General features: G+C 58.6%; 1 protein-coding gene across 1 annotated transcript; it reads right to left on the bottom strand.

The window, feature by feature from the left end:
* Positions 1–533: 533 nt before the first annotated feature.
* On the bottom strand, positions 534–15,660 carry WRAP73 (WD repeat containing, antisense to TP73). The gene is made up of 11 exons (XM_077763992.1): positions 14,972–15,660; positions 11,153–11,305; positions 10,539–10,655; positions 5,742–5,814; positions 4,341–4,444; positions 3,657–3,743; positions 3,235–3,369; positions 3,085–3,162; positions 1,849–1,954; positions 910–1,035; positions 534–691 (listed from the first exon to the last, which is right to left on the bottom strand). The coding sequence occupies exons 1-11, from the start codon at positions 15,038–15,040 to the stop codon at positions 534–536; spliced, it is 1,206 nt and encodes a 401-aa protein (XP_077620118.1). The 5' UTR covers positions 15,041–15,660.
* Positions 15,661–20,632: the final 4,972 nt, after the last annotated feature.

Here is a 20,632-nt window from a genome sequence, read left to right as displayed (position 1 = left end):
GTGAACCCAAAACCTGAAACAAACCAGAAAACCTTCCCATGACTTAACCCTTTCACAAAAACAAGCATCAGCCGCTTTATGAATCAGCAAATATTTATTTTAAATAAAAACTAGTTTCATACCATACATATTTACAAAAGAGCTGTACAAAAATACAAGTCAGTCATTTCGCCTGGGCCGCCGCTGTGGGAGACTCCCCGCAGCTGCCACGTGCCACGGCGCCCCGTGTCTCACCCGGGCCTGGTCACTCGCAGGCACTACGTGTGGTCACCTGGCCGTCCAAAGGCCGTGCCATCCCTGTCCTCGGTTTCCAGGAAACACAGGCAGAAGTGGTCCTTACTGAGCAGGGCCAGTGAGTCCCCGCTTAAATGCCAACACAGAGACAGCACCTGAAAGTCACCTGGAGAAAGACAGGTAGCCAGAGGGTCCCGGGGTGAGCACGGCCCCAGGCCCTGTGACTACAGGCCAGGCCGGGAGAGACCCAGCTGCACCCCCAAGCTGCACTCAGGCAGGCGTCTCTGCATCCTGAAAGCTCAGNACCACAGGGCCAGCCTGCCGCCTCCCGTGCAGATGGCCAGCCGGGGCTGCTGCGGGTCCCACTGGAAGGAGCGCACAGGGGACAGCTGCTCCAGCACCACAAAGGGCCTCAGCTTCTGCACGTCCCAGATCCAGACGGCGTTCGGGACACTGTCTGAGGTGCGGAGGCGTGGACGCANGCCCTTCCCGCGTGAAACAGGCCCGGGGCTGTGGCGGCGCCTGCACCCTGCTCTGCACCGAACAGCAAGGCAGCAGCGGGCAGAGGCGCTGAGGCACAGCGTCCCAGCAGACGGACACGGCCTTTGTGCCTGGGCACCGAAGGAAGCAGCCAGAGGGCATGGGAGGGCGCGGCCTGGGAGCATGGCCACTGACCGTTCCTCGTCGCCAGGAAGTAGCTGTCGGGGCTGAAGGCCATCGCTCCGATGCCGATTTTCGGGTTCGCTCTGTCGGCAACAGGCTTCAGGGTCTGTAGGGAGACTGGCACGGAGGCAATCTCATCTAGAAGATGGAAAGGGGGACGCGCACTGCAGCCTCTCGGCACGGCCCTGGCGCCACCGTGGCCTCCATCCTGCTCTACTGGGGACAAGAGGTGCTGCCCTCGGCCACTCAGTTCAGACGTTAAGAAAAGGGGTCTTCGCGTTAACCCATGAGGCAACGTTCTATGGAAATAGAGGTTTAAGGGGACCTGGGAATGGCGCGGGTCAGCGCCAAGTGCCCCCGTGGCGGGGTCTGCGGAAGGGACAGGCCATGCGAGCGGGCAGTGGCGCGCGGCAACTCTGTGCCTTCCCCTCGGTTTTCCTGCACCCCTAAGCTGCTTTAAAAAAGGTCTTAAGAAACCCCGTTACAAAGCCCACAGCGAAAGGTGGTGAGGTGACGCGGAAGGCCAGGTGAGCGGCGTGCCGTCCGGGTCCGGGTCCCCATCCGGGTGCCCACTGAGCGGGGCTGCCACCCCCACCCCGTACCAACGCCGGGACTGAGGCGCAGGCCCCTGCCCAGGACCCGCAGCCAGCTCCGCAGCACCCCCGNGAGCGGGGCTGCCACCCCCACCCCGTACCAACGCCGGGACTGAGGCGCAGGCCCCTGCCCAGGACCCGAAGCCAGCTCCGCAGCCCCCCCGCCGGCTCCTCCACGGGCGTCTTCCTGCTCATTAAAGAGCCGCCCACAGAGCACCGCTGCCCCACGTGCATTTCCCGCGGCTGGACGCGGTCGGAACTCCCCCCCACCCCCCCATCTAGCGGTCCCTGGGGGGAAGGGTGCGGGCCGGGTTGTGAGGAAGGGAAAGGAGGGGGCACCCCCGCCCCCGCTGCTCACACTTGGTCTCCGCGGGGGAGGCCGCGCCGGCCGCGGCTCTGGGCGGGGGGAAGGCCAGGCGGCCCAGCGTCAGCCGCGGGGTCTTCTCGGCTTCCTTGTACACAACCTGGAAGACACGGCAGCCCTGCCACCGCCCCATTCAGGACTGGCGGGAGCAGAGGCGGTGGCGCGCCTGGTCGTGGTGACGCTGGGCCGCAGCACAAGGTGCTGCCGCTCGCGGGGCCGGACACAGAGACCCGGGCCGCCGGCGCCCGCTCCCCCGTGGGGCTCCCAGTGGGGGTCCCGCCCCGAGCGTGCCCCTCAGGGCGGCAGCGTGTTAGCCGCTCGCCAGTGAGGACAGACAAGCGTCCCCGTGGTGCCAAGGACAGACACCGGGGCCGGGAACGAGGTGGCATCTGCATCCCGAAGCCCGATGGGCCTGTGAGGCCGAGGGGCCGAGGGAGCCCACCTGCCCCGTGGCCTCAGCACGAGCCCAGGCTGCAGGCCAGGAGGGCCGAGCAAGCCCTTTGCGGCCCACGGGGTTGGCCTGCTGGGACTCGGCCTCCCACAACCATGGCTTCTCTCAGCTGCACCTCCAGCCGGGCCTCCAGCCAGGCCCTGCCTCAGGGCCTCCGCCTCAGCCTCGCCTCCCCAGCGGTCTCCCCCTTCCCTTCCCCACGGCTACCTGCAGCCCCGCTCTAGCCGGCCTCCCTGTGTTTTCTCACGTGTGGGCAAGCCCCCCAAGGCTGGGCTCTGTCCCCTGCTGTCCCCCACCCCTGCCCCGACAACACCTGCTGAAAGGACGCACATGCCCACCTCAGGACCTTTGCACTACCTGTTCCCGCTGCCTGAGCCACTCCTACCCCTGGTTCCATAGCACTTCTTCCTGGCGCCTGACCCCGTGATCTGCCAGCAGAGTGCCCGTCCCTGCCTGCCCCGAGGACACCCACCCCCCACTTCTCAGGTCTACTTCTCCAGCCCTAGGTGCTCGGTGCTTGTGGGCAGGGGCCCTGGTGGCTCTGCCGGGGGCAGGAACAGACCTGAGAGTGACCCATCTGGGGAGTGGGGAGGCGCAAGGGCACCACTCTGGATCCTTTGGGAACTGTGGACAGGACAGCAGAGTCCAGGGGTAGAGTCTAACATTTGAAATGTCATCGTGACAGAAGTTTCTGGTGACGTGAGTGCCTACATCAGCATGAGTGTTTCTACCTCCCTTCCCCAGTGAGGCTCGAATGGAAACATGCATTCCAGACTTACTATTTTGGGATTATTGATGGTGGCTGGGTGTCCAAACTCTGTGATCATTTTCCAGGTCACGTGATTAAGAATGCGCACCTGAGGGAGAGAGCACCGTGAGGCCCCGGCGCTGTGCCCTCGGCCCCTCCACGGGGGCTGCTCGCTCCTCACCTTCCCGTCATAGCTTCCGACGGCCAGGAACTGACTGCTGGGGCTCCAGGCCACGGACTTGACGCCCAGGGACCACTCGTAGGCGCAGTACGCGGACAGGAGCCGGCCGTCCAAGGAGTAGAGCAGGACCTTGTACTGCGGGGGAGGTGCGGCTGCTGACCCTCGCTCGGACCCCAGCCGGAGGGGACACGGCCGACGGCCAGCGGGAGGTCGGGAGCAAACGGGAGTGTAGGGACAGGCCCTCCCGTGGAGGGGACAGTAGGGACCTTGGCCGAAAACGTAAGGACTCGCTGGTCAAAGGGCTGCCACTCGGCATCAGAGCCTGGTGAGCTGACCGAGCCACCACGTTCAGAAAGCGTCAGGCAAACACACAGGGCTGACCTGGGCCCCGTGTACCTGCAGGCAGGTGTCCCCCCCCATACCTCCAGGCAGGTGTCCCACACCGCCAGCACACAGCCGTTTGGGGCCCACTCGATCCCCGCGAGGTCCTGGGTCTCCGTATCAAAGTGCTTCCAAAGGCAAGACAGAGAAACAGATTACATTTGCAAGTAGTTTACTTGAACAAATACACATTCTGTCACTGACGGTTTGAATGCACTTAGTATTTGACTTCCTCATACAGACATGGGTAACACTATCTACAGACCTGTCCTTCGTCACTGAGCTCCTGCCCGAGCACCGAGGAGGCCCCAGGTTGGCCAGCAGGCAGCTGGAGCCCACTGGGCAGCACAGGGCCCAGCGCCATGGGCTGCAACGGGGCTCACGCTGTGCCCCCCGCCCCCGCACCCCTCTCTCTCCCTCTTCCCGCCTGGCTCAGCCTCACTCCTGGACGATGGGCCTCCTCTGTGCTCTGATAGAACGGGCACTGCCAGTCCGCGGCCTCTCTGCACGCAGCCTGCCCGCAGAGGGGAGCCCGGCCCAGAGCAGAGCTCCTGACACAGCAACTCTCATGCACACAGCTCGGCACCGACGGGGACCGTGGCTCACACGGAGGGCGGGTCACCCCCGCCGCACAGAGGCAGGTCCACTTTCCGGGGCGTGCCCTGAAGCGACCGGCCCTCTGTTCCCCCCACCCCCCACCCCAGGGACGGCGGGGCGCCTCCTACCCGCAGGAGCTGCCAGTCGCTGCAGACGAAGACGCTCACGTGGTCCTGGCAGTCCCGCCGCTCCGCCAGCGCCATGTAGCGGCCGTCCTGGGTGAAGGTGATCCCTGCGGGGGAGGGGGACTCGCACTGCAGCCTTCCAGAGAGAAGGGACGGGAAGGGACGGGAAGGGACAGGCGCCCGCAGCCACACAGAGGAGCGGAGAGCGAGCGCCCATGGGACCCGCAGTGCAGCTCCAGGTCCACCCCCGACCCCTGACGGGCAGGGCGTCTGAGAGAAAACCAAAGGGACTGGGCCCCAAAGAACCACAAAGTGTTACTGAGGATGCAGCTCCTTGTTGTCATTTTCACAAAATCAATCGTAGGGACTCAGCTAGTTTCTCAGCTTCCCGTTACACCTATTTTCACTTTTTTTTTTAAGTTTTTTTTTTTTTTCTTGAGACAGAAAGAAAGCACAAGCTGGGGACGGGGAGAGAGAGGGGAGACAGGAACTGAAGCAGGCTCCGCACCGAGAGCAGAGGGCCCGACGCGGGGCTTGAACCTACGAGTGGCGAGATCATGACCTGAGCCGAGACCGGACGCTCAGCCGACTGGGCCCCCCAGGCGCCCCAGCCTCTTATTTCTATGTCTGAGGTACTTGGGAGAAGAAAGAGTAAGGTAAGGATTTAGAAATAAGCTTTGGTCGAAAATGTTAAACTGTAGTTTCCGGTTCTGGGTGGATCGGAAGGCCCCGGGCCACGGCACACACTGCGTGAGCCAGAAGAACACGGGAGGCGCTAGTTTCCACTCTGGAAACGCGCACATCGTCCACGGGGACGCTAACATGCAAGTTATAAAGACAGAATAAACGCACAGCCGCATTTCACACACCTGCAAGTTCTAAACTGCTAATGGCAACAGAAAAAATGTTAAAAACATCCGTGTTCTGTAAGGTTTCGCCCACTTACTGCACCCAAGGCACAACCCTGCCATGTCACGGCTCAGCAATGGGCACCCCGCTAGTTCTCGGCGGTCCAATCGGGTCCCGCAGTGGTGGGCTGGGCGGGACGGCCGCCTCACCCCTGCACAGAACCCACAGAAGTATGGAGGCTTGAAGCTCAGGACTGGAAGGGGGGAGGGGGGTGCGTTGATGACACACATCAACCGAAGGGACTGGAACCCCAGTCCTGTGACAGGAAGGGACTGCACGTAAATGCTCCTGCTCTGAGGTCCTTCACGCCAGCGTGAGTCCATCTAGAAACGGGAGGCCTCACGCCCCAGAGACACACACGGACTGTTCACACGGAGCATCAGCGGGTCTGGACGTGGAGACAGAGGCCCAGCCGTGCGCTGCTGAGGCTGCTTGGCCCCACATTTTCTGTGCTCACAAAGGGCCCCGCCGCCCAGCTCAGCTTCAGCGACTCACCCTGCTGGCAGGCTTTGGGGTACTTGATGTAAGACACGGACTTGGTGCACAGGGACCAGACAGTTATCCGCAGCTGTGGAGGCGAAGGGAGAGAGAAACGGTGTGGGTACCGCGGCTTCCGGAAGACCCGGGGGAGAGGTCTCCTGCAGGACTGAAAACAGCAGTTGCTCCCGGATGTTTGCTACTGTCCTTTCTTTCATGCTCCTGCTGTTTGGGTTCCATCTTGTAACAGTATCGTGTGAGCGACACAAAGTGGAACACAAGCGCATCCTAGTTTGAGATTTGAAAGTCACAATGTTTCCCCCTTGTAACAAACCCCCAGAGGCCGTTTAGTCCGAGACACTTTCCGTAGGAAAGCTGTGCAGGACGCCGGTGTCCCGAGGATGGAGCAAGGTCAACCTCAGCAGACTCATGNGGCGCTTGCTGCACGACTGCCTCCGCACAGGGTTTCTGGGGGTGACGGCTGCATCAGTCAACTGTCCCCTCCTTTCCCGCCCACGTGCCTGGCAGGGTGGACACGGACATGCATCCCCAGGAAAAGCCGTCCATGTAACTTTCAAGCAGCCAAACCCCCATCGATGTTTACACCTAATAGCGAGGTTCTACGACCCCCTGGATCCCCTTAGAGCCTAAAAGGGAATGACGAGAATCTCTTAACCGTGACTCCTAGTTTGTGTCTAGAAGCCGTCTCCACGCCCTTCGCGTTGGCAGGGGTGGAAGTTCACCACTTGACGAGTGTCCAGCAGCTGACTCAGAACAAGGCCTACACTAACACTGACCCGATTTCCAGACTCCCCGCGAAGTACAGGGATCACAGAGCGTGCTGTGCGCTCAGAGCCGGGCTGACGGGTCAGCGGACAGTCCAGACACAGACCCGCACACACAGGCCACTGATTTTTCGCAGAAGTACAAGCAGGAAAGGTCTTAATTCAAACTAGGTCCTATGTCTGCACGTGGGAGCCCAAACCATAACACTTCTAGAAGGAAACAGAACAGACTGTTTTTGCTCTCGGGTTGGGTGGGGATTTTAGATACCAAATGCACAAAACATAAGAAAACCTGATCCGTCAGACTCCAGCAAAAGGAAACACTTCTGCCCTTTAAAAGAAGCTCCTAACAAACGGAGAGCAAGTCATAGACTGTTAGCAGACACGCGTCCAACAAAGGACTTGTATCCAGAAAACATTAAAAGAAACTTTACAACTGAGTGACATGACTAACTACCTAGTAAAGACACGCACAAAGCATATGAATAACAGTCCTACGATAATGGGCATGTGACAGTTTAACTTCATTAGTCCCCAGGAAAGTGCAAACCAGAACCACAGGGAGGGGCGCCTGGGAGGCTCAGGCGGCTGAGCGTCGACTTCAGCTCAGATCATCATCTCACGGTTTGTGAGATCAAGCCCCGTGTTGGGCTCTGTCCTGATGGCGAGGAGCCTGCTTGGATTCTCTCTCTCTCCCTCTCTCTCCACCTCTTCCCCACTCACGCCATGTCTCTCTCTTTCTCAAAATAAATAAACCTAAAAACAAAACGAAAAAACCGCAGGGAGACACAACACGTCAGCTACAGAAGAAAACTACCGATGCACGTTGAGTGTTGTGAGAACGTGGACACCTGAGCCCTAACCCAGGGTCGGGGGGGGGGGGGGGGGGGCGGACAGCCACAGGAGGAAGCAGACGCAGCTTCCTGCATGTTGCATGTTCTGCACGCGCCTCCCCGGCTCTCCCGCTCCTAGGGATTTACACAGACGGGCTTGCACGGGCGCATTTGAAGCAGCTTGTTCCTGACAGCACCCCCGGGGAGGTGCCCCGGGAAGGCGCCCCCGACCTGCCGAATGGCGGGTGCAAAGCAAATGCCGTGTCCCCGTGCAACGGAACGGCGCCCGGCCACGAGGGACCGCCGATTGATACCCTCCATGACAGCACAGTGCTGAGCGACAGAAGCCAAAGAGAACCGCCCCCGCCACGTGGCACCGCTGCCGGAGAACGTGGACAGAAAGCAGGCAGTGGCCATCAGGGACCAGCGGTGTGGCCGAGCGGCACGCTTCAAGGGGTGAATGGTGCTCGTCAGTGGTTTTAACTGGTTTTGTGGATACGTAAGAAAATGTTCTTCCGTTTCTTTTTTCGAGGCAGCTCCAGGCTGTTTGCAGCACAGACACTGACATTTAAGGACACGGAAGGGTGGAAAGTGCTGTGCCAACAGCTGACAGAACGGGCTTGTGAGCAACTCGAACCATAACTCACCATTGAGCTCCCGCCCACCATGGAAATACCTCCCTGCTCCGAGCCGGCTGGCAATGGCGCCTCCCGAGCACACTGGACTCACGGACAGCACAGGGCGATGGAGAGGGAGTGGCCCCATGGCCACCGACACGCTCAGCGCCGTGGGGACAAGCGGTGAAGTGCAGGCACGTCCGTGCGCCCACAGTGCGAGGGCAGGAAGCGCCGGGAGTGTCTGTGTTAAGTTCAGTTCTTGCTAAATGTCACTGGGAAAAAGATGAACTGGGACCCCTTCCTCACACCACACAGTCCACGTGCACCCTGAGCACAGTAACCGCGTGTGCGAGAGAGACTGTGTGTGAGACCGGGCACGAAAGCACACAGCCCCAGACAGTCAGCGTGGAGAGTTCGCCACAGTGCAGTAGCTCCGCAGGCCTGGCGGGCAGTTTGTTTCTACTTATTTATTTTTGAGAGAGAAAGAGAGAGAGAGAGAGAGACAGCGCGCAAGTGAGAGAGCACATGCGCACGTGAGCAGGGGAGGGCAGGGAGGGAGACACAGAATCCGAAGCAGCGCCAGGCTCTGAGCTGTCAGCGCAGAGCCCGACGCGGGTCTCAAACCCATGAACCATGAGATCATGTCCTGAGCAAAGCTGGACACTCAACCGACCGAGCGCCCCGGCGCCCCTGGACTGGCAGTCAATTTAAATCTGGATGAAAAGCTTTGGAAGGTTGAATGCCGCACTATAACCAGGCAGCCCCCCAGGCTACCCCAGCAGGGTACAGGTCACATACAATATACTCCCGGCAACGTGGCCCCTATGGCCTTGAAGGCCCAGCAGCAGAACGGCAGACGCGTGTGGGGTGCCCTCCCCACGAGGAACGGCAGAACGAGCCACACCTTCTATGCGGATGAACGGAAAGAACGTCGGGGGAACAGAACCCAGAAAGTACAGAGTATGGATTCGTGTCAAACTTGAAACAAATGCAAACCAAACAACAGTGTATACGCTTGCGTGTGTGTGCGCACGCGCGCACACACACACACACACACACACACACACACACACACACACACAAAACCCGAAGAAGAGCAAGAACTAATGATCATAGAACGCAGGGTCTGTCCCGCCTCCGTGGGGCACACAGGCGGCCCTGCTCCAGGCCCAGGGCGGGCACACAGGGCTTCCCTTATTACACTCAGGGAACCCTGTGCAAAGGGCCTGTGGTTCCCTTGTCACGTCTGTGTACAGGAGGCAGGGAGCCCCAGGCACATGCCCATCTGGACGCTGGATTCTGGACGCTGGCCCCAAGAATTCTAATCATGAAGACTGTTAGGTAAGGCTGTATAATCAGTTCAACATGTCTGAAAACTTCCAAGTTGTAAACATCCTTAAAAGGCCAATGTGTGGGGCACTGGGTGGCCCCATCCATTAAATGTCTGACTGCATTTCAGCCCAGGTCATATCTCATGTGAGGCTGAGCCTCTCATTGGGCTCTGCACTGTGCATGGAGGCTGGTTAAGATTCTCTCTCTCTCTCCCCCCCTCTCCCCCTCCCTCTGCGCTCTCTCAAATTAAAAAGGAATGAATGAATTAATGAAAAGTCAATGTGCGCACTGCAAGGAAGCCAAGCGCCCTTTGCGTCCGCTCAGTCTCCAACCGCCGGTGCAGCACACACCAGATTTACAGCAGGTTTTACGCTGAAACGGAAGGTACACGAAGCCACAGACGGTCTGAGGCAGTAATTCAGCCACCCCTGTGTCCTGGGGTAAGGGACACACACCTTGTCCCAGACGACGCCAATGTGAAAAACAGCAGATACTGGCTGACATCCCACAGGGTCACTCCGCACCCTCACGGCTGGGCACACACGCCCTCATCACACGCACGCGCGGTCCCCTCCGTGGGTCTGTGGCCCGCGGGGCCTATGGGGGGGCTCCTGTGGGCACCTGGCAGCCCCCCAGGGGGCTCGGGCCCACACCCTGGGTTGTGATGCCCCCTCAAAAGGCACATCATTAAAGGGATTTGTGCATTTTTCTATACTTGAAAACAACACCGACACCGAAGCCCTTCTACCCCCACGCCTGCTGCGTGTACCTGCCCTGTTCCCTAACTGTGTATTTACGAGGCGCTCGGGCTCCCCGGACCCATCTCCACATCTGGGGCGTGTGGAGCCTGGCAGTGCTGGCGGCCCGGAGGGGCCGTGAGGGAACAGGACGGAGCAGTGGTCAGGGCACAGGGCAGGCATCTTAAAGACGTAAAGTTGATCACATTGAATTCATCGTCGACCGCTGGGGTAAAGGAACTCTTTCATTCTTAAATCCTGTCATTTAAAACTTGCTTTAATTTTTCTTTAAATTCGGGCAAAAAGATCATATAACAACACTACAGGCTTAGAACGCTTGGCCGACTTAAGATACACATCTTTCGAGAAACATACATGTGTGTGTATATACCTGAAAGATACACCTCGTCCCCCAAAATCCGCCCACTTCACCGCTCGGCGGCGATCCCAGGAGAAAGGGCCGCGGAGCCACCCTCCCCTGACGGGCCCACACGCGGGCTGTCGCACTTACGTGGAACTCGGTCGTGTTGAGAACGTGGCGGCCGTCCGGGCTCCAGCAGGAGGCCACCAGCCCGGCCGAGCCCTCGTCGATCCGGCAGTGCCACTCGGGCTGCTCCAGAGACCACACCTGGAGGCACGGCGGAGAGAGACGCACACGATAGGTCAGCGCACGCGCGTCCCGCCGGAAGGCAGCCGGGCGTCCACGGCGCACTGTCAGGACGCACGGTGCCCTTCCACGTCGTCACCAGCGAGGGCTGGAGCCGGACCGCAGCACGGGAGCCACGCGGCGCTGACTGAAGTCCCTCCCCTCTGCAGCCCTCAAAGCTCCTTGGGGGAAAGTCTACACCTGTTAACACCACCTCTTCGTGCTTCCCCAAACCCCTGACGCCCAGGTCACTAGCCAGCTGTGCGGACACTTCCTGTTACTGAATTACCCTCAATGACACAGTAAGGCTATTTAAGTGTTTCCTTGTTTTCAAAGCACTTAAGCTACTGGGAACAGCTGTATTTTTAAGAGGAAACTGGCTGTGAGCTGCGTTGCCTTTTTTCTCAAACTACAAGGGCACAGAAGATGCTCACTCCACCCAGGTCACCGTCAGGTCCCGAGCCCCGCGGGCCGCGCACCTGGACCAGCCCCCGCTTGTACATGGCGCACAGGATGAAGAGGGAGTCCGCCGACCACTCGATGTGTTGGATCTGGTCCAGGCACGTGTACAGGTGAAGGACCTGGAGGGTGGTCACATCCCGGACCACCAACCGGTACTGGACACAAGAAGCCTAAAAACAGAAAAGACAGACCTTGATGCTCTACCGTCTAAGGGAAGGGAGCCCGGGGGTCGGCGCCCTCGTCCATCCAGGAATTCTATCTCCCTCCGTCCTTACGGACGTGCTCTAGCTCCCTGTCCTTCTGGTGTTTTCTGCCTGGGCGGCCTCACGCCCACTGGCTGTGTCACCCTCTCCAAGGGTAAGAGTTCATGGAACGACACGGCGGAAATGCACAAACTACGTGTTAACCTCGCTCCAGGAGAAAGCGCGCTGCTACAACTCTGCACTCGGTCACCCTGAACTCCTTTCTTACTCACGCCCAGCTCTTCTGTGAACTGACCCAGCGCTGCGGCTTTAACCTCCGGCAGACCAGCCACAGGGAACGAGGATGGGGCCTCAGGTCCTTGGTGAGGAGGACCGCAGGGCCGTAAGGACGAGGAACAGAAAGGACATACCCGTCTCGGCCCCCGGGCCCTGGCACAGGACTCCTGGAGCCCTTGAAACGCCCGGGGTGAGAGAAGCAGCTTTAGTTCCAACGGGGCAACTCTAGGTGGGCTCCTGGTCCCCAGAAATAGCAGCCGTGATTAGAAGCTTGGAATGTTCGGTCCCACCCCCCTTCTCCAGAGAAGGGAGAGGGGCTAGACATGGACTTAATCACTCCCCACAAGGAATCCTCTGTGAGATGCCAACAGGGCGGCATTCAGAGAGCTCCAGGCGGGGAGCACAGACTCCCAGGGAAGGTGACTCACCCACCCCCACGGGGACAGAGGCTCCTGGACTCCGGACCTCCTCCCCTGGCCCCTCCCTCACCGCCTTTAGCTCCCTGGCAAACACAAGGGCTTCTGAGTTCTGTAGCCACTCTGGCCGATCAGTGGAACCCGAGGAGGGGGCTGTGGGAGCCCCTGATTTGTGGCCCAGGCAGACAGAGGCTGCGGGGAGCCTGCGGACCTGCTGCTGCGGCCGGCATCGAAGTGGGGGGCACAGCAGCGCCCGGGGGGCTCAGCCGGTGAAGCGTCCGACTTTGGCTCACACCAAGATCTCATGGTTCAGGAGATCCAGCCCCACACCGGGTTCACTGCTGTCAGCACAGAGCCCTCTCCAGATCCTCTGCCCCCCTCTCCCCTGCTCTCTCTAAAATTTTTTTTAAAAAAATAATAAATAAACATTTTAAAAAATGAAATGAGGGGCACCTGGGTGGTTCTGTCGGTTAAGCGTCCGGCTTCGGCTCAGGTCATGGTCTCGCGGTTCATGGGTTCGAGCCCCACGTTGGGCTCTGTGCTGACAGCTCAGAGCCTGGAGCCTGTTTCAGTCTGTGACTCCCTCTCTCTCTGACCCTCCCCTGCTTGCGCTGTCTCCCTCTCTCTCACACACACACACATAAATTAATTAAAAAAAAAACCACTTAAAAATTAAAAAAAAAAACAATGAAATGGGTGGGCAGTCCACTTGGAGACCCCCAGTTTTCAGTTGAGTTCAGTGGCTCCCCGCTGGTGTCCTGGAGGCCCGCGTGGTGTGACACACCCCCCGCCACTGGCAAATGTGACAGCAAGTGTCAGCAGTGCTGCGAGTGTCACAGCGGCAGTGTGACAGCAAAGGAGACGTGCAGTATGAGGGTGACGCTTTCCCGACATGGGCGGGGACGCAGGCAGGTTTCTCTTCCACCTGCAGGGACTTATTCTGAGTACTGACTGGGAAGATGTTTAAGTGCTAATGCTGTTTTCTTGAAGGGACAGTTTATGTCCCCGTTTGTTAACAATATCCATATCTAAGCAGATTATTTGGGTATACTTATCTGCTGATTGTAGAGTATATTAGAGTTTAAAAATCAAGAACGAATTTAAAAAAGAAATTTTTTAATGTTTATTTATTTTTGAGAGAGAGACAGAACATGAGCGGGGGAGGGGCAGAAAAGGAGACACAGAATCCAAAGCAGTCTCCAGGCTCTGACTGTGAGCACAGAGCCTGACGCAGAGCTCGAACCCATCAAACCATGAGATCAGGACCTGAACCAAAGTCGGACGCTTAACCCCCACCCCCAGCGTCCCAAGAACTGATTTTTAAATGTTAATTGCTTTGTTCCTACACTTATCAAGATCAAGCTCATTTATTGGTCTGTGTTTTAGAACTTCCATTTAAAAACCACCTGGGGCGCCTGAGTGAGTGTGAGTTCTGGGAGTTGGGGCCGATGCTGGGGAGGAGCCTGCTAGGGATTCACTCTCTCTCCCGCCTCTCTGCCCCTCCCCCACTCACACACTCTCACTCTAAAAAATAAATACAGTTTAAAAACCACGGCTCCTGAGTTTTCCTTGTAAAAAGAAGGGGAGGTAACTGCAGATGAGAATGTGTCACGCTGTAGCTGTCACCAGTTACAATGAGTTCCTTAAGAAATGGAGTATCTGTGTCACCACTTGGAAAAACCATTATCAGATCTGTTGCAAGATATTAAAAATGGCAACACAGACCTACTTTCTGCAGGATTTAGGATAGAGCTTCGAAGAACATGACTCCACCAGGGTGGAGAAGCCAAAAGAACACCAGAAGAAAACATAGTTCACTTTATAATTCGCTGGAATTTTCATAAATGATTTTTTAAAAAGTAATTTATGGGGAGGACCACTTCGAAAAATATACCAAGGTTTCTGGGGGTGAACTTTAAGCTGAAGACGTTATGCATTTTTTTTTTTTTAGCCAAATGCTAATTTATGGATTTAGAATAATAACCTCCACAAAGGAGTTATATTTTCAAAGCGCCAGACAACAACAGGAATGTTAATGAGGTTCAAACTGAAAAAAGAATCATGAAGCTTTACTCAGTTAACATACAGAACTCAATAGGGACTCCTGGGGGGCTCAGTCGGTGAAGCATTCGACTTCGGCTCCGGTCACGATCTCAGCTCCTGAGTTCGAGCTCAGAGACTGGAGCCTAGCTTCTGTGTCTCCCTCTCTCATTGCCCTTACCCCACTCACACTATGTCTCTCTCTCTCCCAAATATAAAAATAAACATTAAATTTTTTTAAATGTATAGAAATAAATAGATACACATTTCATAAGGCATGATCTCTTTCTTAATGGACTTCCAATGCCATTACACCGCCTCCCGCACCCGGATTCCGAGGACACACTGCTGATGCTGCTGTTCCCTGTGCAGAGTGGCTCGGTGATTTCAGCCCCATTCTGTCGCCCGGGTGATGAACAGCTCAAACCCTAATCGCCAGAATAAACAGCAGTGCGGACAACTTGGCTCATCTGGGCAGAGACTGCTAGTTATTTCAATCGCTTCTTTGCCATGGCGGGGGTGGGGCTGGAAAAGGCAAGGTGGCTGCACCTCCGCACCAGGTTACAGCCAGCAGAGCCACACACGTCCCTTTTTGTGCCAAAGTAACAACAACGAGCTGACATGCCCTGCATCCTCAGACGGGGACAGCACTGCCATTACCCACCTCTGGCAGGTGCAAACTGGGCTGTGGGGTGGCTGGCACCTGCCCAGGCCCCGTCCTCCCGGGGCCCCGGCTTGGACATCCCGCCCGAGCCCCCTGCCCCGGGTGTCCGAGCCGGGTCACGTGCCCTGGGTCCCCTGCTGCGGGGCGCCTGCCTCGGCTGTCACCCCGGGGCCCCCGCGAGAGGCCCGCACCCGCGGACCCCCAAGCAGCCTTCCCGCGGGCCCCGCGGCCGCTCACCAGGTACTTGCCGTCCGGGGAGAACTTGCAGAGCAGGCCGGAGAGCTTGAACACCTCGGAGAAGTTCATGGCGGCCGCCGACTCCCGGCCCCGGGAGCCTCAGTCCCGCCGGGGATGCGACAACCGCCAACCCCGCGGCCGGAAGTGACGCAGGGCGGAAGCCCCTCACAGCCTATCAGGGCCCCGGGTGCCCGCGCGGCCTTGTGGGGCTTGTAGTTCGCGCGTTCCCGCGCAGCCGCGCCTCCAGCCACCCGGGCGATCCGCCGCTGGCAGCTAGGGTTGCCCAAGAAAGCGCGCGACGCGCGCTCAAATTGAATTTCAGGCAAACAACGAATCATTTTTGTGGGTAAATGGTCTCAAATACTGAATGGGACAAACTTATACCAGAAAAGTACCCGCTTATCTAAACTTCAAATGTAAACGGGCGTCCTGTGCACGTACTTACCTTCGTATACCAGTATTTACACTTAGGCGCAAGTTCGCTTAGATGTAGCTATATTTACATACACCTACGCGTTTGCAGAGTATGCAGCAGTGTGTATACACACGTTGTATGTTACACATGGTGAATAAGAACGTATTCGTTTCTCATGTGTTTTTTGGTTTCTGTTTTGTTTGGGGGTTTGGGGCTGAATCGGGCAGCCCTGCGGACAGGGAGCCCCCGCGCCCCCCGAGGCACCCCCAGATCTGGGGAGAAGGACCGGCGCTGACGCCGTTTGCACCGCGCGGAGGAGGAGGGCAGCGCAGGGGCGCGACCGGGGCTCCCCACGCAGGACGGCGCTCCCGGGTCAGCGCCCGCTCTGCGTCCCCGGCTGGCGCCCCCTCGAGCGCCTGGTCCCCTTCCCCCGAAGGAGGCTCGCCCCAAGCAACGGCCCCGCCCGGGCAGCGCCTCCGCAGCCGGCCTGGTGGCGCGGACCCGCACGCTCACGCTTGCCCCTCCTTCTGAGCCCCCAGCGCCGGCCTGGGTCCTCCCCACCCTCTGTGCTCACAGCCCCCCGGCCTGCAGCCTCCCGACGCCCCCCACGTGGGAACAGACGGGCAGGTGCCGGGCTTTCCTGTCCCGGGCCAGCTCCGTCCGTTTTCGTGTCTCCACCTCCCGCGTCTCCAAACCAGTGGGTGAGCTGCAAAGATGTGTGGGAGTGAACCAGGCGCGGCCAGAGAGCCCAGTTGCACCAGCCCGGCGGGTACGCAGTTCCACAGGCGACGCTGACGCGAGGGCCCCGCGAGCACCGGGAGGCGGCTCACGGCGGGTGCAGGCCGCGAGAGCCCCTCCAAACGCGTCCTGCGGGTTGGGCTCTCGGGCCGAGGACCCGCCCGGCGTGGGCCCAGGCCCGTGCAGCCGTGGGTGACCCCGGTCCGACGGAAGACCCGGCCCGAGGCGGGTCTCTGAGCGTAGAGAGCAATTCCGAGTGCACGACCCACGTGTGGCCGTGGGCGCCCACGCGCACCTGAGCCAGCGGAGAAGAGAAACCAGAGCTGGGGGGCAGCAGGCGGCGGCCTGGGGAGGAGGGAGCAGGGTGCGCGCGCGACCTGGAAGTGTTTGCGTCACCAGTTACTCCCTAGGGGCCCAGGGACACACCCTCCGCCCAGGATGGGTACGGGCTGGGGCCAGTGAGTCACTCCCAGAGGGTCCCCGCGGATCCGCAACGCCGAGCAGGGCCGGGGAGCGGCCATGACCTGGGCTCGGTGTCAGTATAGTTGGCGCGCCCTCCTCGGAGTAACACCGGAGCCCCCCGGGCGCAACGGCCCCACCCAATCCCCTCGCCCAGGGACCGCGCCCCTCGCCCCTGCTCCCGACAGCGAGGGCGGACACTAGGGACGGCTCGTCCCCGGCTCCCGGGAGTCTGAGCGCCTCGCGCACGGAGGGGCCCGGCGCCGGTGGGGGCGGGAAGGCAGCCCCGGGTGTCGGGGAAATGCGGCGTCTAGCGGGGAAGCAAGGCGTCGGGACGCGGAGTCGGCTTGTCTGCCCGCCCTCGCTCCCGCGCGCCCTCGCCCGCGGCCCCAAGCTGGCCGAGGGTCGCGNGTGCACCCGCTACCGGGCCAGCGCCGGGCTCCGGCGTCGATGCCCCGCGGCTCCGACTGCACCAGGTAGGAAGCGCCGCGAGCCGGCGCGCGGGGGCCTGGGCGCGGCCTGCGGGGGCCGGAGTGCAGGGCTGGGGGCCCCGGGGCTCCCACGCTAGGGGCTGCGAGGAAGGGGCGAGCGTGCAGGAGCTGTGAGGGAGGGTGACGTGGGGCATCCCTCCGGAGTCCCTCCGGCCCCTGGGACGCCGCGCGGGTGGCAGGGAGCTGCTTGAGTTCAGCCCACGAGGAGATGGATGGGGGGGAGGGGTTCCTGCCAGCAGTGCGTCCGGGACAGGTCGGTGTTCAGTCAGTGCCAGGAGCAGCCTCGCTGGGGGTCCCGGAGGGCCTAGCTCCAGCTGACCCCTCCACCCCAGCTTCTGAGGGGAGGTCTGAAGGTGATGGGGAAGAGACCGGCTGGGAGTGCAGGTGCTGATGGAAGCCGGTGACCCATGAATGTCCCTGTGGCTGACAAGCTCCACCCCGCCCCGTGCCCACTCCCTCTGCACCCAAGAGGGCCACAAAGCCGGCCACGTTACCCCCCATTTCCCGAGGCTAAGCGAGGCCCAGTGCTCCCCTGGACCCGGAACTGGGCGTGACCACCAAGCCATATCCATGGAGTCAGTTACTAAAGAGCTAGGGCTCCAGAGGGACATCTCCAGGTGGCTCCGAGCTGGCCAGGGGTGCCTGGCCTGTCTTCTAAGCATGTTTCAGGAGGAGCAGAGTCAGGCCCCTGGCCCACCCTGGGGAAACAGCTCCCCGTCCTGGCGCCCCATCTCCCTACCGTCCTTCTCTTGCAGCCACTGTCCTTTTAGCCTTTGGAGGGAGGGAGCTATTATTACCTTCTTACTCAGCTTGTATTTTTGTCTGGTCCCAAGCGGATACGCAGAAAGTGTGCACATGGCTACCTAAATAGATGGGTGACAGGTAGACCATTGTCAACCAGCAAGGGACCAGGGAGACGGTGCATGGTTCACTTCTGACCGGAGGTCAGTCGGTCCAAACGGACTGTCTGTTCATTAAATAACTGGACATTTGGGGACCGTGAGCACAATGGTTTGGCTTTGTTTGCTCTGATTGCTGCTGTTTAGTTGTATAGCCTTAATAATTAGCTTTGGAAGAAAACGATTTAACGGAAATATCGCATTACCTGACTGGTGTTTACTGTTAGGTCCAGCCTCCTATCTTTTGATTTACCCATTAAAGATAAAAAGGCATCGCGCTGAGAACAAAAAGGCAGGATATTTGAGATTTCGCAACATACAAACGTATGGATTGTGCATGTAATTTTAAAAATAAGAAGCTGCAGAGCTATGACTGCTCAGGCGTGTGTCGGCTGGGGCCGCCGCAGGTGAGCTGGCCTGGCAGCTGGCACTAGTGGATTGTCCACCCTACTCGCTGTCCTTCTAGTGAAGGCCACGGGGAATGGGGCCGTCTGTCCAAATTCTGAAGGGTAGCCCCTGGGAAGGCCAGTCTGATACAGAGATTAAGCAGGAAGAGGTGGAGGTCAGAATGCTGGGGTTCGAATCCCCTCTCCTCCACTTAGAAGGCAATGCCTGGCTTCCACCAAGTGGCCCAAAAGTGATGGCCGTTGATTCCAGGTGCTGCTGCCGAGTTGGGAGAGCCAGGAGCCGGGCCGTGGGGGCAGCTCCGGGGTGGCCAGAAGGTCTCCCCTGGGAGGGAATGGAGTGGCTGGCATCGAGGCAGGAATCTGCCCGGGGCTTGGGCGGAGGCTGATGGCCCCAGTCAGGGGCACTGCAGCGAGGATGCCTCAGTTCAGGATTTATTTATAGAGTATGCCCCACCCACATCTGGGAATGGATTTATAACTTTGAACACATGCAAAAGACGTGGCTGAAATGGAGGTGGAGAGCCCGCGGACTCAGGGAGGGAGGCCGACATTCGCCCCAGTGTTCTGATACCCCAAAGGGAACTAACTCATCTCACTGGTGAGTAGGTGGAAGTGGCACATTTATCCACATGGGAGACGGTTTCGAGAGGAATTTATCCTCTTGATACTTGTATGAAAGTATCATTGCTAAAATAAAATAAAATAAAATAAAATAAAAAATAAAATAATGGGAAGAAAGACGTTGCTCACATGGTGTACCTCGGGTTTGCTGGAAGAGCAGAAATATTTTCCAAGTGCATTTCTTCTCTCTGGCCCCCATGAAAGGGGAGCATATACCTTTTTTTTTTTTTTCCCCCAATTTGGGCATTTCCATGGGAGTGCCGAGTCAGTATTTTAAAATGTGTCAATTTCTGATGACTTACCTTCATAGAGCGAGAAAGGGGGAAAGCAGCAGATGGCAGTTTCCTCGCCGCCCCAGGGGTCTTCTCTCTAGGCAGGAACGGCTTTATCATGGACCGGGTCCCCCTCCCCCTCCCCCTCGCCGTCCACCCCTGCTGAGTGTGTCCAGGTCCAGCTCAGATTTCTTTAACAAACGCAGAGAACACATCTGTAAGTAGCAGCAGGCACCTGTGTGTGACCGAAACACACAACCACGTCTCTTTGACAGGTTGCCTTCATACGTAAGCTGCATGGGAAGCATGGAAAGTCCTTTCCTTGTGCCTTGTGTAGAGGAAAATGGATCTGGTTTCTAGAAAAGTTCTCTCTGCTCATTGGGGTTCAAGTTAGAGACAAGTCATAGCAAAGTCGTTCCNGGTTATAAACTTTCCATGTGACTCCCCTGCCTCCCTCACCCCCTGCCCCCCAGCTCCCCACCCCTACCACCTCTGCTCACTCTGGCCAGGGTTCCTTGGCAGAGCTGACATTTGCTTATCAATAGTGCTTTCTTTACCGGGACCTACTGCCCTAAACCAGACACCCAAAGAGGAAAAACAAAAAAAACAACAACAAAAAGCCCCTCAGCCACACAAGCTTTGGGTGAGCACCTCTGATAATAGCTAACATCTCGCCCGTGGTGGCTCAAGCTGGGAGTGAGTTGAATGCTCTGTATATTTCCCCCTGCAAACCTCACAACAGCCCACAGAGCGGGTGCTCACGGTACTCACTCACAGAGGGCAGGTGGAGGGGTCGACGACTTGCACGCTTGCCCGCGGTGACGAACAGCAGAGAGGGGGAGTGGGGGCTCCAGTGCAGAGAGCGCAGCCAGGGCTGGACCCCAGGGCTCTGTGACCAGCACTGCGTGCGGTGCCCCACCCCCCACCCAAACCAGAATGCAGGGCTGCTGTAACCTCCAGTGGGGAAGACGGCATCTTTCTTTGTATCGCTTCTGCGACATGAATTTCAGCGTTCTGCCCGAATGTGGACGTGGCGGCAAGCCGCTATTTGAGTGGCGCCTGTGCCTTTTTCTGCGGGAGGAATCACCGGTGTTTTCATCATGCCTAACAGTTGCTGTAGAAATCTCAAACTTTGTGCTTGTCACCGGGTTGGAATGGGGAGTTAGGAGCCCTGCTGTGGGACCTTGTCACTTCATGCGTAAAGAAGCACCTCCAGTCACAGATTTGCGTCTTAAGTAGTCTGGGAGCTGTCTTGGTTTTCCGGGGCCCCTAGCAAAGTACAGAGAGTGGGCGGCTTCAACAACACAAACTTACTCTCTCTGGGTCTGGGGGCCAGAAGTCTCAAATCGGAGTGTGGCT

This window comes from Crocuta crocuta, unplaced genomic scaffold (genome assembly GCF_008692635.1).
Source record: "Crocuta crocuta isolate KB4526 unplaced genomic scaffold, BGI_CrCroc_1.0 scaffold13, whole genome shotgun sequence".
In the NCBI taxonomy this organism is placed as follows: domain Eukaryota; kingdom Metazoa; phylum Chordata; class Mammalia; order Carnivora; family Hyaenidae; genus Crocuta; species Crocuta crocuta.
Note: the sequence above shows the minus strand (reverse complement) of the source record. Positions and strands in the feature narration are given on the sequence as shown.